A 17,040-nucleotide genomic window follows, 5' to 3' on the forward strand; every position below is an offset into this window, starting at 1 on the left:
GAGCCCCTAGGTGTCCCCCCCCAATGCCCCTCCACGGCATGTGCCAGAGCAGACATGGGACTTGTGGGGAAGCGGGGGGGGGGGGGGGGCGGGAGCTGCAGCTCACAGATTCAGCCGGGCCCCAGGGCGACAGTGAAGCAATTATTTATAGTTGGCCGGAGCGCAGAGAGGACGGAGAGAAAAGGAGGGCAAGAGGAAGCCAGCGAGAGCCAGGCTTGGGCCAGCTTTGGGGGCGCTGGGATCCGGCCGGACGCCGGCCCTGCCTGGTGAGCTCCCGGGAATTCCCAGCGCAGCAAGTTGGGGGTGAAGAGGGGAGAAATGGAAGGAAGGGTGGGGTGTGTCGGACAGAACCCCCTCCCCCGGTCCCAGAGCCAGGGGTAGAACCCAGGAGTCCTGGCTCCCAGCCTCCCTGCACTAATCCCTGGACCCCACTTCCCTCGCCCAGAGCCAGGGCAAGAACCCAGGAGTCCTGGCTCCCCCTCCCCGGGTTTTCTTTGGCTGAGACCCTGAAGGACTGAGCCCCCCGCCATCACTCCCCTTCGCAGCATCAGACACCCCAAGCCGGGGGCGGGGGTCAGGCCCAGAGGGGGTAAGGGGAGGCCAAGGGCGGGAGAGTGAAACTGACCAGAAATAGGTACAGGAAAGTGAAACTGACCAGGAGCTTGTGACTGGGCCCTGAGAGAAGTGTGGGAGCCCAGAGTGCAAGGGGGCGGGTAACGGGCTAGACAGGAGGGGATGGATAGTGGTAGATAATTAGAGGTGTGGATGGATGGATGGATAGACAGAGGGATGGATGGGGATGGATAGATGGGATGTGTGGGGATACCTGTGGGGGTGTATTGGGATGGATAGATAGAGGGGTGTATGGGGGACGGAGGAATAGATAGGTTGTGTGGGGGAGGCTAGGGAGATGGGGTGGCTGGGGGTGTGAGAGGGAGTGGGTGGGGATAGATGGGTGGGGGAGGGAGATGGGGAGATGGGGNGGAGGGAGAAGGTGTAGGGAGATGGGGTGGGAGAGGGAGTGGGTGGGGATAGGTGGGTGGGGGAAGGAGATGGTGGATTGAGATGGGATGGCTGGGGGTGGGAGAGGGAGTGGGTGGGGATAGATAGGAGGGGGATGGGGTGCGAGTGGATGGGAAGATGGTGGAGGGAGATGGGGGGCATGGGGGAGGGAGGCCTGGGTCCGTGCAGAGGCCGGGAGCTCCCCCGAGCCGGGCCTGGGCAAGCGGCCAGCAGCTGGGGGGGACTGCGCTGGGTCATGTGCCTCCCTGTGTGTGTGTGTCTGCTCTGCCCGCGCCCGGCTGCTGCTGGCTCCCCTCCCCCCACCTGACCTCAGAGCCCACTTGTCTCCCAGAGCCAGGGAGAGAACCCAGGAGTCCTGGCTCCCTGCCCCCTCTGCTCTAGCCACTAGACCCCACTCCCCTCCCAAAGCCAGGGAGAGAACCCAGGAGTCCTGGCTCCCAGCCCCCCCTGCTCTAGCCACTAGACCCCACTCCCCTCCCAAAGCCAGGGAGAGAACCCAGGAGTCCTGGCTCCCAGCCCCCTCTGCTCTAGCCACTAGACCCCACTCCGCTCCCAGAGCCAGGGAGAGAACCCAGGAGTCCTGGCTCCCAGCCCCCTCTGCTCTAGCCACTAGACCCCACTCCCCTCCCAAAGCCAGGGAGAGAACCCAGGAGTCCTGGCTCTATTTTGAGCTCTGCTGCTGCCTCAGTTTCCCTGCTGTAGAAGGGGGGATGGAAGGGAGTGAGCAGCTCCCTGGGGTGGGGGCGGAGTCTCTCCTAGGGGAGGAGCTGGGACGGGTGAGGGGCAGGTGACCCCCGCCCCAGTTTCACCGCCAGGATTGGCTCCAGCAACACTGAGCTGCTGGTTTTCGTAAGGAAGCCAAAGGGTTTTGGGCTGCAACCGCCCTGGGCGGAGAGACAGCAAAGGGGGAGGGAGTCCCTGGGGCGAGTGAGATACGGGGCCCCCGATCTGGCCCCAGGACAGGGACTGGCTGGCTCAGGGGCGGAGAATGGGGCATGGGGCCTTTCTCATTATGGGGCAGGCACTGGCTCCAATCCAGGCTAGAGCAGTTCCACTTATAACCCACGGCTCTCTCTCCACCCCCAGGGGTCACAGCAGAGAGGTGGAGGGGACGGACACCTGGGGTCCTAATTCAATCCACCTGACATGGCCGGATCCCCCGAGGCCGGACACGCTGTGAGCCTCACGTGGCAGCGCCTCCTGCTGGCCCTGCTGGAAGGTAAGTCTCTGCCATTCCTGTTCCCCAGCTGTCCCGCCCCAGAGGTGGCTGCATCTCGGCCCCAGGTGAGCCATACCTGTGTGGCGTTATGTGTGGCTGTTCCCCAGCTGCCCCGCCCCAGAGGTGGCTGCACCTCAGCACTACATTCTGTCTTTCCAGCGTTGTGTTACAGCCATGTCTCTGGGTCCTGGACATCCTCGCTCCCTGGGACCATCCGGGCTCTGAAGGGTTCCTGTGTGGTCATCCCCTGTTCGTTCACCTACCCCGGCTCCCGCGAGTCCCTGGGCGGTCCATTCAACGTGGTCTGGTACCAGTACCGGAGCAGGGGCTACCCCGAGATCTATAACAGCAAGGGCACGGCCAGCGTGCTGGCCGAGTACCAGGCCCGGACACAGCTGCTGGGGGATCCGGAGATGAAGAACTGCACCCTGAGCATAAACCCCGTGCGGAGCGAGGACTCCATGAGCTACTACGTCTGGATCAACCCCGACTCTGTCAGGCATCGCTTCTACGACATCACAGTCCGGGTGGAGGTGGCAGGTAACTGGAGACCCCCGCACCTCGCACAGGGCAGCCCCAGGGATACAGCCAAAGGGAGGCTGGCAGCAGAGGGTTCCGCCCCAGAGGCGGTCGCATTGCAGGATGCCTGTATAAACAGCCGCCCAACCCCATATGCAGACACCACATCAAGGAAAACCACAGAGCTCCCTGCACAGCCCCCAGGAACCCCACTTCCTCCCCCAGCCCTTCCCCCAAAACTGCTTCCTCTGTTACCAGCCATTAAAAGCACAGACCTCAGCAACACTCCCTGCTCTAACCATTAGACCCCACTCCCCTCCCAGAGCCAGGGGGAGAACGCAGTCCCTGCACCCCACCCCAGAGGCGGCTGCATCTTGGCACCGGGCGAGGAGCCCCTGTATAAACAGCCCCTGTGACCCATCCCAGAGGTGGCTGAATCAGAGGCCAATCACTCGCCGCAGTCTGTGACACCCTCCCCGTCTGTCTCCCCCAGACACTCCAGACCCGCTGATGCTGAGCGACCCCGGGGTGCTGATCGAGGGCGACCGAACCACCATCACCTGCTCCATCCGCCACACCTGCCCCTCGGCCCCTCCCAGCCTGGGCTGGAGCCCCGGGGGGGGCAAAGCCGCGACCAGCCACGAGCGGCTGGCGGGGGGCGGCTGGCGGGCGGAGTCGGAGCTGAGCTACACCCCCTCGTACAAGGACCACGGGCGGTACCTGCAGTGCACGGCCACCTTCCCCAACCAGCAGCAGGCTCGCAACGGGCTGTACCTGCAGGTCAAGTGTGAGTGAGAGGGCGCTAGGGGGCGCTGTGCTGCAGGGGGCAGGGTGGGGGCTCTCCCATGGCAGGCAGGGTTGGCCCCGATGCCCCAGCCTGGCACTAGGGGGCGCAGTGCTCCAACGGGCAGGGCGAAGGTCAGCAGGGGGCGCTGTGGGGCATGGGGAGGGGCAGAGAGTTAGGAGAAGGGGTGTGGTACAGGGGGCAGGGCAAGGGACAGAAGAGGGCACCGTGGTGCGGGGGTCAGGGCAGGGGGTCAGCAGGGGGCGCTGTGGGGGACGGGGCGGGTCAGAGGGTCAATAGGGGGTGCTGTGCTGTAGGGGGCAGGGTGGGTGGGGTCAGTAGGGGTCGCTGTGGTGCAGGAGCAGGGCAGGAGGGGGCGCCGTGCTGCAGAGGGTGGGCGGAAGGTCAGCAGGGGGTGCTGTGGGGCAGGGGGCAGGGCAGGGGGTCAGCAGGGGGCACTGTGCAGGACGGGGTGGGGCAGAGGGTCAGTAGGGGGCGCTGTGCTGTAGGGGGCAGGGTGGGTGGGGTCAACAGGGGGCGCTGTGGGGCAGGGGGCGGGGCAGAGGGTCAGGAGGGGTCGCTGTGGGGCAGGGGCAGGGCAGGGGGTTACTGGGGGCGCCGCTCTGCAGAGGGCAGGGTGGGGGCTCTCCCCTCGTGATGGGGGCTGGCCCCAGAGAGGGAGGGGGTGGCACAGATGATGTTCCGGGGAAGGCCGGAGGCTGGGGCGGCTCTGGGGTCTCGGGGTGGCTGGTGGGGGCAGGTTCCCCCTAATGTGCCCCTCCCCCCCAGATCGCCCGCGGGGCACGGCTGTGGCCGTGGTGGGGCCGGCCCGGCTGAAGGAAGGCGACAACGTCACCCTGCGCTGCACCAGCCAGAGCCACCCACCGGCCACCACCTACCGCTGGTTCCAGGGGCCGCGCCGGGCCCTGCTGCGGGGGCTGGGCCGGGGCCCCGAGGTGACGGTGCTGGCTGTGGGGCGCCTCTCAGGGCCCTACCGCTGCGCCGCCGAGAACGAGATCGGCCTGGGGGAGGACTCGCCCGCCGCAAACCTCGACGTGGAGTGTGAGGGGGCGGGGGATCCTGCCCTGTTGGGGCGCCGGCCCTGATCCGGCCACAGGGCAGGGGTGGGCTCAGGGGGGTGGGGAATGAGACACGGGGCCTTTCCCCTCTAGGGGGTGCTAGACCCGATCCTGTCCTGGGACAGCGGAATGGCTGGCTCAGGGGGGTGCAGAAAGAGCTACGGGGCCTTTCCCCTCTGGGGGTGCGGGCCCCGATCCAGCCCCAGTTTGGGGGACTGGCTCAGGGTGGCGGGAAATGGGGCATGGGGCTTTTCCCCTTTAGAGGGTGCTGGCCCCAATCAACCCCAAGGCTTGGGTGGCAGGGAAGGGGGCACAAGGCCATTCCCCTCTAGGGGGCGCTGGCCCCCAGGCGGGGCGCTGGCTGGCTCAGGGGCGGCCGGGGGATCTGGGCTCAGTGCCCCACATGTCCTGTGTCCCATTGCAGACCCGCCGGAGCTGCTGCCACAGGGGAACTGCACGGTGTGGGGCAGCGGGCCCGGAGGAACGGCCACGTGTCACTGCACGGCCGAGGGGAACCCCCCACCCCGCCTCGAGTGGCGCTTGCCCAACCGCACCCTCCCGGGGGACTTCGAGGGCCCTGAGCTGCGAGCGACCTCGGGGGCGCGGGGCCCGGCCGTGAGTGGGGAGCTGCAGGGCCCGGCCCGGGCCCTGGCCAACGTGTCCTGCACTGCCACCAACGCCCACGGACAGAGCCAGGCCGTGCTGCCCTTTGTGCCCGCAGGTACCGGGGACCGGTGGGGGGCTGGGCATGGGGTGCCCTGGTACCGTAACAGCTCATGTACATGCCCCGACCGGGGTATCGGCCGCATGTAGGGTTGCCAACCGGAGTTCCCCCTAATCAGCGCGGCCTGCACCCCCACCCAGAGCCCTCACCCCCTGCACCCCAACCCTCTGCCCCAGCCCTGAGCCCCTCCCACCCTCCACACTCCTCAGCCCCACCCCCGCCAGATTAATTTTGTTGCATGCCCCCATATGGAGGTGNCCTCCAGGCAACTGCTCGAAGCCTGAGCCCCATGAAGCTCACCCCAATCAGTCCCCTCCCTGTTGACTCACCCTGGCTCGGGGACGGAGAGGAGCAGATGAGACATCTCGGACCTGACCAGCTGCCCCACCATACACGGAGAGAGGGAAGGGGATCTCCTCAGCCGAAGAGACAGGTGGTTTCAACGCTCAGCTATAAGCCTTCCTCCGTCCAGAGCTGGGGAGCCGGCCAGCTCAGAGAGGCGTGTGAGCCCCCTCGTGCCCCGAGTGCCGGGACGGAGCAGAATCAAGGTGCTGAATTCAAATCCCCAGGTGGCAGCCAGCTTCCAACTCTGTCTTCTCCAAGCCGGGGGGAGGGAGGGGGAGGGGAAACGATTGAAAACAGCCCCCAAAACTTTGTGACCCCAGGGACTTCCCAGGCAAAACCGGCACCGGCTGAAGGCAATTTGCAGGCCACAAAACCTCATGAACGATGAAAATTGCCAGGCGATGGAATTTATTAGCTGAAAAAATTCCTGCTGGGGCAAATTGCTGGATTAAGTGAGGGGGGTCCAAAGGGGATGGAGCTCGGCTGTTCTCAATGATGGCAGATGACAGAACAAGGAGCAATGGTCTCAAGTTGCAGTGGGGGAGGTCTAGGTTGGATATTAGGAAACACTATTTCACTAGGAGGGTGGTGAAGCACTGGAATGGGTTACCTAGGGAGGTGGTGGTATCTCCTTCCTTAGAGGTTTTTAAGGTCAGGCTTGACAAAGCCCTGGCTGGGATGATTTAGTTGGGGACTGGTCCTGCTTTGAGCAGGGAGTTGGACTAGATACCTCCTGAGGTCCCTTCCAACCCCGATCTTCTATGATTCTATGAATTCACAGCTAAAAGGGGGGTATTTTTTGGTTTGGTTTGTTCACTAAGGAAATTCACAAAAAACTCGTCGGATTAAGGAAAGGCTCACCCCGAAAGCTCAGTAAACCAGGGAAATTCTCACCCCAGAAAACTTCATGAAGGAAATAAATCTGCACCCCAGAACTGGGGTAAAGACAAAGCCCTGTGAACTAGGAAAGCCTGAAACCTGCAGAAACTAGGGAAAGTCTGAGCCCCTAAAACCTTTGTGAACTAAGGAGATTCTCAAGCCAAACCCAGTGTGAATTAGGAGAAGTCTCAGCCCACAAAACTTTGTGAACTAAGGACATTTCTAGCTTCAAACCTGTGTCAACCAGGGCCAGTCTCAGCCCCCAAAAGGCTGTGAACTAGAAAAATTCACAGCCTCAAACCTGTGTAAACAAGGGTCAGTCTCAGCGCAAACATTTTTGTGAATTAAGGATTTTCAGTCCAAAAAACTTTGTGAATGAAGGGTGTTTTCAGCCTCAGACGTGTGCAAACCAGGGTAATTCTCAGCCCCAAAACTTTGCAAACTAATTAATTCGCAGCCACAAACCTGTGTAAACAAGGACCAGTCTCAGCCCGAAAACCTTTGCGAAGGAAGGAAATTTTCAGCCTCAGATCTGTGTAAACCAAGGGAATTCTCAGCCCGGAAAACTTGGTGAGCGAAGGAAAATCTCAGCCCGGAAAGCTTCATGAAATCAGGAAATTCAGAGTCCAAAACCTGTGTAAACAAGGGTCATTCTCAGCCCAAGAAACGTTGTTCGCTGAGGAATTTTTCAGCTCCAAACTAGGGAAATTCTTCACTCGAAAACTGCGTGTGGTACAGACAGGCCCAGCTCCCAACATCTGCAAAAGCCAGCGAAGCTCGTCTGTCACGGCAGCTGAGAACCGCAAACTCTCCCAGAGCAGGGGAACAACCCCTCACCACAAGCCCTATTGCGGGGGCCCCCACGGGGCACAGAAGCACTGGCCATTAACCCTTGAAAACCCTGTGTCTTTGCAGGTCAGTTTGTTTGTCCTTTTAGAACAAGTCCGGCTGGAAGTGTCTGGGATGAAAGTGACGGGAAATGGCCGTAGAAAGAAATGCATATTTTTTTTTTTGTCGTTTTTTTTTTTTCTTTTTTCACGTTTCCCTCACAGTGCTGGGGTTCTCGATAGGATTTGTTTCTTTGTTTTCTCTCTTCGTCTCTCCCGGAAAGGAGAAGGTCTCTCTGGCGCGCTCTCCGCCCGAGCCTCCTCTCCTTCCGCCGCCTCTGCCGAACACGCTAGATCTTAAACAGGAGAGTCACAAAGGCAGACGACAGCAAGCCCAGGAACAAGGGGGACTCCATCCCGGTCACGGCTACGTTTTCCACAGAACCGGGGCCTGGCGAAAGAAGAAAGAGGATCTCACACCAGGGACAAGACTTTCAAGGGCCTGGGGGCACCAAGGGTGATTTTCAGAAGCATTTGAAGTACTTCACTGGCCTTTAGCATTTTAGAGGAAGGTGGTTTAGATTGGTGGGGCCGGGAGCCAGGATTCCTGGGTTCTGTCCCTGGTCTGGGAGGGGAGTGGGGTCTAGTGGTTAGAGCAGGAGGGCTAGGAGCCAGGACTCCTGGGTTCTATCCCTAGTCTGGGAGGGGAGTGGGGTCTAGTGGTTAGAGCAAGGGGGCTGGGAGCCAGGACTCCTGGGTTCTATCCCTGGTTTGGGAGGGGAGTGGGGTCTAGTGATTAGAGCAGGGGGGCTGGGAGCCAGGACAGTCTATCTAAATGTTACTATACCCCATAGGGGGGTTTATGGCTGGGCCAGTCTTGAAAGATAGAGGGCAGGGCAAGCTGTGAATTATAGGCGGGGCTTTTGGGGCCAGTGGTGAAGGACAGTGGGCGGGGGCTGTGGGGAATGGTGGGTGGGGCCAGCGGTGAATGACAGTGGGCAGGACCAGCCGTTGTACAGGGCAGGGGGACGTACGTATCAGCCGCAGGCTTGCATTGGAGACCCCCAGATTGTTGGAGGCCAGGCAGCTGTAGTTCCCATAATGCCGAGCGGTGACGTTGTCGATGAGCAGCATGGAACGCGTGCGCTCATTCCGGATCCGCAGCCCCTCGAGGCCCCCGAAGAGTCTGCTGGGTCGGGGGCAAAGAGGGGGGAGCATTACAAGATCTCACAGTTTCACACCTGGTAGGGGATTTATCAGCAAACCAGCATGAAACACGACAAACTACAGAAGCGTCTGGGCTAGAGGGGGCTGCGGGTCGGGAGTGAGGGGCACTGGCAGAGATGGGGGAGACTAGGGCTGGGCTAGCAGGGGGCTGCGGGTCGGGAGTGAGGGGCACCTGACAACCAACCTGACAAAGTAACAATCCACCGAACAACCATCCCAACAACCCCAAACCAACAACCGATCCAACGCACCAACAACCAGCCCAAGAACCAACCTAACCAACCAACCAACAACAGACCCAGCAAACAACCCAACCTGCCAACAACCAATGCACCAAACAAAACCAGGAAACCACCAAGCAACCCAATAGATCAACCAACCATTAACTAGCAACCACCAAGAACCCTAATATCAAACAGCCAACTAACCAATCGACAAGGAACTCAGGTGTCAAACAACAATAGTAGCCTACAAACCAACAATCAACCCAACAGCCAACCAGCCATCTGAATAAACCAACAATCAAATGACCCAAAATACCAACCATCAACCCAACAACCAACCCAACACACCAACAACCAATTCAACCAACCATCAATTCACTAACCCAACAACCAACTCAACCAACCATCAATTCACTAACCCAACAACCAACCCAACATACCAACAACCAACTCAACAAACCATCAATTCACTATCCCAACAACCAACCCAACACACCAACAACCAACTCAACAAACCACCTGTGATAAATAAAAGGGGGGGGGAGCTCCCTTTGATGGAAACCCAGCCAGCCAGTTAGCTGTAAAATCCCTCTTGGTCTGTTCCCTGCTTGCTTTATCTGAAAAGGGTTAAAAAGTCCCCCATGTAAAGAAAAAAAAAGTGGGCACCTGACCAAAAGAGCCAATGGGAAGGTAGAACTTTATAAAATGGGGAAAGAAACTTTCCCTTTGTCTGTTGGTCTCTCTGGGCTGCAGGGACAGGAGCAGCCATGCTAATAGCAGAAATGCTGTGTAAGGTGTGAACCAGGTATGAAAAATTATTTTCCATACCTGGAAGGAATCATTGGGACAGGGAATGTTTAAATATACGCGATCGGGTTTATTTCTTTATTTTGGCTTGTGGACCCCTCTGTGCTAACCCCAGATGCTTTTGTTTGCTTGTAACCTTTAAGATGAACCCCCAAGAAAGCTATTTTGGGTGCTTGATTTTTGAAAGGGTTGAGGGTGCCCCACAGGGAGGAACTCCCAAGTGCCTCTTCGTGGGTCCAAGGGGTTTTTTGCATTTGGGTGGTGGCAGCGTTTACCAAGCTAAGGTCAGAGAGAAGCTGTAACCTGGGGAGTTTAATACAAGCCTGGAGTGGCCTGTATGAATGTTTAGAATCCCTGCGGGCCCCACTTCTGCACTCGAAGTGCCGGGGGGGATTCAGCCCTGACATGGTGGCAGAAGTGGGATCATTTTGAACCAGAAGCACAGCCCTCAGGATTTTAAAAGGACACATTTTTCCTTTTGGCTGCTTGAAAGTCAGGGAGGTTTTTTCCTTTCTTTTCTTCTCTTTGCTGCCTGAGGGGGAACAGGCCAAGGGATCAGCCTGCAAGGGATCAGTCAGGGAGTCCAACAAGCCGTTTATTTTTCTTTTCTTTTCTAGCTTCGTGGCAACAAAATAGTTAAGCTAGAGTAGGGCAGCCTGTACATGAAGTTGAGGTCAGGCACGGAAACCCTGGAATGACCAGGTTTCCCAAAGCGGCACGGCACAGGGAAGTCAGACCCAGATCAAGCCCAGACATCCAGCTCCATGACGGGAATGCAGGGAGGGGATGGGGGAAAAGAGGACTTCCCAGGAGGGAAGGGTCAGCTCTCCCCCCGACCGAGATCATGGTGCCAAGCTGGAGGGATGCCCTTAACCCAGACCGAGTTCTGACTGCGGAAGACAGGGATTTCTTCCTACCGATGATATGCAGGGAAGCGGAGGACAAAAGAGAGGCGAAGCGCTTGGAGGTGGAGTTAGAGCTGAAGCGCTTAGAGCTGGAAAGGGCTAAGCTGGGTCCACCAGGTAACCCTGACAGTCCTTCTCCAAGTACCGCTCCCCATTCCAAGAAATTCCCCACATACAAGGGAGGCGATGATACAGAGGCCTTCTTCGAAAATTTCAAAAGGGCCTGCCTTGGGTACAGCCTCTCTACAGACCAGTATATGGTGGAGCTGAGACCACAGTTCAGTGGACCCTTAGCAGAGGTGGCAGCTGACATGCCTAAGGAACACATGAACGGATACGAATGTTTTAAACACAAGGCCAGAATCAGACTGGGGCTAACACCCGAGCATGCCCATCGGTGGTTCAGAGCCCTAAGGTGGAAACCAGACGTGGCATTTCCCTGACACATTCACCACCTTGGGAAAAATTGGGATGTCTGGCTATCAGGAGCAAGTGTTAAATCTCTGGAGGATCTGTCTCTCCTAATGCAAATGAAGCAGTTCTTAGAGGGGGTTCCTGAGGAAATCGAAAGGTACATCCTAGATGGGAAGCCCAAAACTGTAACCGAGGTGGGGGAGATCGGAACCAAATGGGTGGAGATGGCGGAGAAGAAGAAAGCTAGTAGCAGTTGGTGCGGATACCAGAAGGGGCAACCCGAGACAACCCCCACCATTGGGGTCAGCCCAAAGCCCCACCTCACAAGGAGGAGACCTCCACACAGCCATGGAGACCCCCGATGCCCTCTTGTCCCACTACCTCACTCTCCAACCACCCACCTCACCCCAGCCCACAGTCAGTTGGGCGATGCTTCAAATGTAATGAGCTGGGGCATGTAAAGGCCAACTGCCCCAAGAGCACCAGCCGACTACAACTCATCACCCCGGGGTCCCACCAAGAACCTTCAGGCCCAGATGCCTCACAAATACCCCCAGAGCGAAGGGAAACTGTGAGTGTGGGCGGGAGGAAGATTGCTGTGTGGAGAGACACTGGAGCACAGGTGTCAGCTATCCACCAATCCCTGATGGACCCCAAATTCATTGACCCGGAGGCCCAAGCGATGGGGCAACCCTTTAAGCTAACTGTTTTAACTTGCCGACAGCCAGGTTGCCTGTCCAATACAAGGGCTGGTCAGGACTATGGACTTTTGCAGTCTATGACGATTATCCCATTCCCATCTGCTAAGAGAAGACTTAGCCAACCATGTGAGGCTAACAAAACGGGTGGGGATGGTCACCCGCAGCCAGGCTAAACGGGCCTCCACAGCTAACTCCATTCCTGGGCCTCCTACAGGGACCCAGCCAGAGATGGTGGAACCAGGCCCCAGACCAGAGTCTATGGCAGCGGTTGTAAATCCAGCCCAAGGATTGGAACTGGTGGAGCAGTCAGCACCGGAGCTGTGCTTGCCACCTCACCAGAGTCAGGGGAACCAGCGCCAAAGGGCGCCACAGAGCCTGCACCTGCCACAGCAGCTACACCGGTGCAAGAGGCTCAACCGGAGCCTGAAATACAATCCAGTGCACTGGTGGAGAGCGGTTCACAGTCGACGGAGACACCCCCCAGCACCTGCATCGCTTCCAATGGGACCAAGCCCAAGTACCCAACCGAGCGAGGAACTGATGTCTCCAGCGTCAAGGGAGAAGTTCCAGGCAGAGCAGGAAGCGGATGAGAGACTCAAGGGAGCTTGGACGGTGGCACAGAGCGACCCACCGCCTCTCAGCTCTTCTAATAGGTCCATTTTTGTTATAGAAGGGGGACTCTTACACAAGGGGACCCTTTCGGGTGGGCACAAGGAAGACTGGCGTCCTCAGAGACAGTTGGTAGTTCCAACTAAGTACAGGGAAAAGCTCTTGAGTTTAGCCCACGATCACGCTAGTGGCCATGCTGGCGTGAACAGGACCAAGGACTGTTTGGGGAAGTCCTTCCACTGGGAGGGAATGGGCAAGCATGTTTCTACCTGTGTCCGGTCTTGTGAGGTGTGCCAACGAGTGGGAAAGCCCCAAGACCAGGTCAAAGCCCCTCTCCAGCCACTTCCCAGAATTGATGTCCCATTTCAGCGAGTAGCTGTGGATATTCTGGGTCCTTTCCCTAAGAAGACACCCAGAGGAAAGCAGTACGTACTGACTTTCATGGAGTTTGCCACCTGATGGCCGGAAGCAGTAGCCCTAAGCAACACCAGCACTAAAAGCGTGAGCCAGGCATTGGCAGACATTTTTGCCGGGGTAGGTTGGCCCTCCGACATTCTTACGGATTCAGGGACCAACTTCCTGGCAGGGACCATGAAACGTCTTTGGGAAGCTCATGGGGTGAACCACTTGGTTGCCACCCGTTACCACCATCAAACCAATGGCCTGGGGGGACACAGAGCAACCATGCTAATAGCAGCAATGCTGTGTAAGGTTTGAACCAGGTATGAAAATTCACGAAGAAATCACCGGGACAGGGAATGTTTAAATAGACACAATCAGGTTAATTTCTTCATTTTGGCTTCTGGACTCCTCTGTGTCCTCTGGGTGGTGGCAGCGTTTACCAAGCCAAGGTCAGAGAGAAGCTGTAACCTTGGGAGTGTAACACAAGTCTGGAGTGGCCGGTATTAATGTTTAGAATCCATGGAGTCCTCCACCTTCTGCACTCGGAGTGCCAGAGTGGGGAATCAGCCCTGACACCATCAATTAACTAACCCAACAACCAACCCTGCAAACCAGCCACCAACCAACTGACCAAACATACCAACAACCAACCAACAACTGACCACCTACACAAACCATCAATCAACCAGCCCAACAACCGACCAGCTACACAAAACATCAATCAACCAGCCCAACAACCAGCCCAACAACCGACCATCTACACAAACCATCAATCAACCAGCCCAACAACCGACCATCTACACAAACCATCAATCAACCAGCCCAACAACCGACCATCTACACAAACCATCAATCAACCAGCCCAACAACCGACCCCACAAACCAACTGACTCAACAGATCAATACCAATAATCAACCCTTCAACCAACTCAACAAACTATCAGCCAACCAAGTCAACAAACCATCAATCAACCAACCCAACGTAGCAACGATCATCCAACAACCAACACAAAAAAACAGCAATGACAGAGAGCCCCGGAAAGGGGATTAAATCGTTCCTGGAGGAGACTCTCACAGCTCAGATCTCACTGGGAGGGGAATTTTGACATTCAGTCTACCACAGATCACATGATGCTGCATGGCCAACGAGAGGCCAGAGTTCGCTGATTGGACGTCAGTCATCCGTGGGGCAGGCCAACAGGGCCCGTTCTTGGAGGGGGTGGGCGTGGCCAGGAAGGAGGGTCACTCACTGCTTGTCATCCTTGAACCACTCGAATTCGGCAGGGGGCACGGCCATGGCCTCACATCTCAGCAGTGCCGGCTTCCCCATGGGGGGATAGGCGTCCTTCACGTCCTTGATGGTGGGAGGGTCTGAGAGGAGAAAGCGAAGGAATTAAAGGAGAGGAGCTGGCGCCCCCTAGAGGGGAAAGGCCCCATATTCCATTGCCTGCCCCACTGAGCCAGCCAGTCTCCGCCTTGAGGCTGGACGGGAGCCGGCGCCCCCTAGAGGGGGAAGCCCAAACGTTGACTCACAGTTGACTGTGATCAGGACCCTCTTGCTGTCGGCCAGAGAGACACCGTTGGCCGTGACGCACTCGTATTCCCCGGCCTGCTGCCTGTTGATCTCGGTGATTTCCAGATATTCCCCTTCGCTGGTGAACCCGTCTGTGTGTGGGGAGGAGATGTGGAGCGGGGGGGAGACAGACACAAACACAGACTTACACACGAGAAAAAAAACACACAACAACACAACAGTTATCAACACCTCCTGAGGAACGGCCACCATCTGCCAGGGTTGGGCCAGCAGGGGGCTGCAGGTCGGGAGTGAGGGGCACCGGCCAAGCTGCAGGGTGTCGGGAGTGAGGGGCACCGGCCGAGCTGCAGGGGGTCGGGGTACCCAGGGGGCTGCGGGTCGGGCGTGAGGGGCACCGGCCGAGCTGCAGGGTGTCGGGGTGCCGAGGGGGCTGCGGGTCGGGAGTGAGGGGCACCGGCCGAGCTGCAGGGTGTCGGGGTGCCCAGGGGGCTGTGGGTCGGGAGTGAGGGGCACCGGCCGAGCTCCTGTCTGATTCCTCCATGACAGCTCCAAGTCCCCCCAGCCCCCGCTCCACCTGGATCCCCTCTCTCCTCAGCCCGCCCAACCTCCCTCCCTCCACATCCCGGCAAATCCCCCACCATCTCCCCCTGCCCTGATCCACCCCCCACATTGTCCCCTCTCCCAATCATCCCCGCCTACTCCTCCCCTCCCCCTCCTCTCTCACCTTCCCCCCCCACCATCTGCACATCGCCCCCTCCCCGGCCCGCTCCCTCTTACCTCTCAGCTGTCTCCAGGTCACAGTGGGCTCTGGTTTGCCCGTGGCCATGCACAGCAAACTCACGTCACTCCCCTCGTTCACCGTCACGGCGGAGGAGATGTTCGTGATCCGAGCCGGCACTGCGGGAGGTGGGGGGGGGCAGGGGAGAGCAGTGAGAGCAGCGCCAGCCTCCGAACTCTGGGGGCGCCCTCCTCTCTGAGCCCCCATGCCTGGTGCTAGGGGTTGACCGAGTGGGGCTGGTACCCAGACGCCCCGCCCCAGAGGTGGCCGCATCTCAGAGCCAGGCGAGGGGTCCCTGTATAACCATCCCCTGTGTCCCACCCCAGAGGTGGCTGCATCCCAGCACTGGGCGAGGGGTCCCCGTATAACCAGCCCCTGCACCCCACCCCAGAGGTGACTGCATCCCAGGGCTGGGCGAGGGGTCCCCGTATAACCAGCCCCTGCACCCCACCCCAGAGGTGGCTGCATCCCAGGGCTGGGTGAGGGGTCCCTGTGTAACCAGTCCCTGTGCCTCACCCCAGAGGTGGCCGCATCTCAGTGCCGGGCGGCGCAGGGGGTGTTAACATTGGACTCCTCCCCCCCCCCATGGGACAATTTGGTAGAAAAGCCAAAAAAAGCCGCCCCTTGACGTGAGTCTCCCCCAGCCTCGCTAACAAGGCCCATTGTGCGAGCTGATTGGCCGAACGACGAGGGCCGCAGCCAATAAGGGCGAAGCGGTGAACAGCTGCGGCAGGGATCCCGCAATTGTCCCCCCCGGATCTAATCAGGCTCCATTGTCCCCACTTCCTGGCGCCGCAGGCACCTGGGGGGCGGCAGCTGAGCCGGCAAAACCTCCAAACGGTGCCTGGCTCCAATCACACGAGGCTGGGTCTCCAGGGCCCCCTGGCCTGGGCCTGAAATGCAGCCAGCTCTGGGGCGGGGCGCAGGGGCACTGACGTCCCAAACTCAGCCCCAAGTGACAGGGTCCTGGGCGGGGGGTGGGGGCGTCGCAGGCACTAGGGATGGACACACACGTGGGTCCAGCACCAGCCCTACAGCAGGAGACAGCCCTGCCCCTGCTGGGACCCCCGACCCCCCAGCTTCCCCATAGATCTCTGTGCAGCGCCCCATGGACCATCCACCCATCCCCCACCACATCCCCCACCAGCCCCCAATTCCCCCTCCCCTCTCGGCCGTGCATCGCTGGACAGACTCCCCCTCCCCATCCCCTGCCCCCACTGGTCCTCGCTCCTCCATCTCTGCCCATCCCCCCACCCCAGTCACTGCCCATCCCCCCACCCCCAACCCGTCCCTGCCCAGCCCTACACCCCCACCCCCAAGGCCCCCACCCTCCTCTCCCTGCCCATCCCCACAACCCCATCCCCATCTCTGCCCATCCGCCCACCCCAGTCATTGCCCACCCCCCCACCTCCCGACCCATCCCTGCCCAGCCCCACAACCCCATCCCCATCTCTGCCCATCCCCCCACCCCAGTCATTGCCCACCCCCCCACCTCCCGACCCATCCCTGCCCAGCCCCACACCCACAATCCCCCATCCCTGCCCAGCCCCACACCCCCATCCCCCCATCCCAGCACATTCCCCCACCCCAAGGCTCCCCCTCCTCTCCCTGATCCTGTCCATCCCCACAACCCCATCCCCATCACTGCCCAGCCCCCCCACCCTCTGCCCCAGCCCCGCCCCTCCCCCGCCCCATACCGTGCACGATGAGGTAGACCTGGGCCGTGTGGGGCTTGGCCTGGGTCTGGAAGGAGCAGGTGTACAGCCCCTCGTCCCACACGTCCACGCTGGCGATGACGATGCTGAACTCGGCCGGGCTGTTGGTGAGGAGCTGGACCCGCGGGTCGATGGACCACTTGTCGTTCCCGGCGTACAGGATGTTGGAGCGATTTAGCCAGGCCACCCGGGTCACCTCCTCGTCGATGGAACAGCTGGGGGCAGAGACAGCGGGGGCTGCGGGTCAGGAGTGAGGGGCACCGGGGAGCCCCCGGCTGGGCTGGCAGGGGGCTGCGGGTCGGGAGTGAGGGGCACCGGGGAGCCC

At 59.6% G+C, this 17,040-nt stretch overlaps 2 protein-coding genes across 4 annotated transcripts; one reads left to right on the forward strand and one right to left on the reverse strand.

Moving 5' to 3' along the window:
- Window positions 1-156: 156 nt before the first annotated feature.
- Window positions 157-5,515, forward strand: LOC117869617 (sialic acid-binding Ig-like lectin 11). The gene is made up of 6 exons (XM_034756592.1): window positions 157-266; window positions 2,110-2,242; window positions 2,402-2,782; window positions 3,255-3,548; window positions 4,335-4,607; window positions 5,049-5,515. Exons 2-6 carry the CDS (start codon window positions 2,170-2,172, stop codon window positions 5,435-5,437), a joined length of 1,410 nt encoding a protein of 469 aa, XP_034612483.1. The 5' UTR covers window positions 157-266; window positions 2,110-2,169; the 3' UTR covers window positions 5,438-5,515.
- A 915-nt stretch (window positions 5,516-6,430) lies between these two features.
- Window positions 6,431-16,930, reverse strand: IGLON5 (IgLON family member 5; the record flags this gene model as incomplete). Of its 3 annotated transcripts, XR_004643849.1 has the most annotated exon segments (7): window positions 6,431-6,806; window positions 6,874-7,850; window positions 8,434-8,588; window positions 13,939-14,059; window positions 14,222-14,353; window positions 15,000-15,119; window positions 16,698-16,930. XR_004643849.1 is itself a non-coding variant. In XM_034756865.1 (6 exon segments), coding segments are annotated over 6 exon segments (859 nt in total), but the record flags the coding sequence as incomplete, so codon positions are not given.
- Between the last annotated feature and the right edge of the window lie 110 nt (window positions 16,931-17,040).

This window comes from Trachemys scripta, chromosome 24, assembly GCF_013100865.1.
Source record: "Trachemys scripta elegans isolate TJP31775 chromosome 24, CAS_Tse_1.0, whole genome shotgun sequence".
Lineage (NCBI taxonomy): Eukaryota > Metazoa > Chordata > Testudines > Emydidae > Trachemys > Trachemys scripta.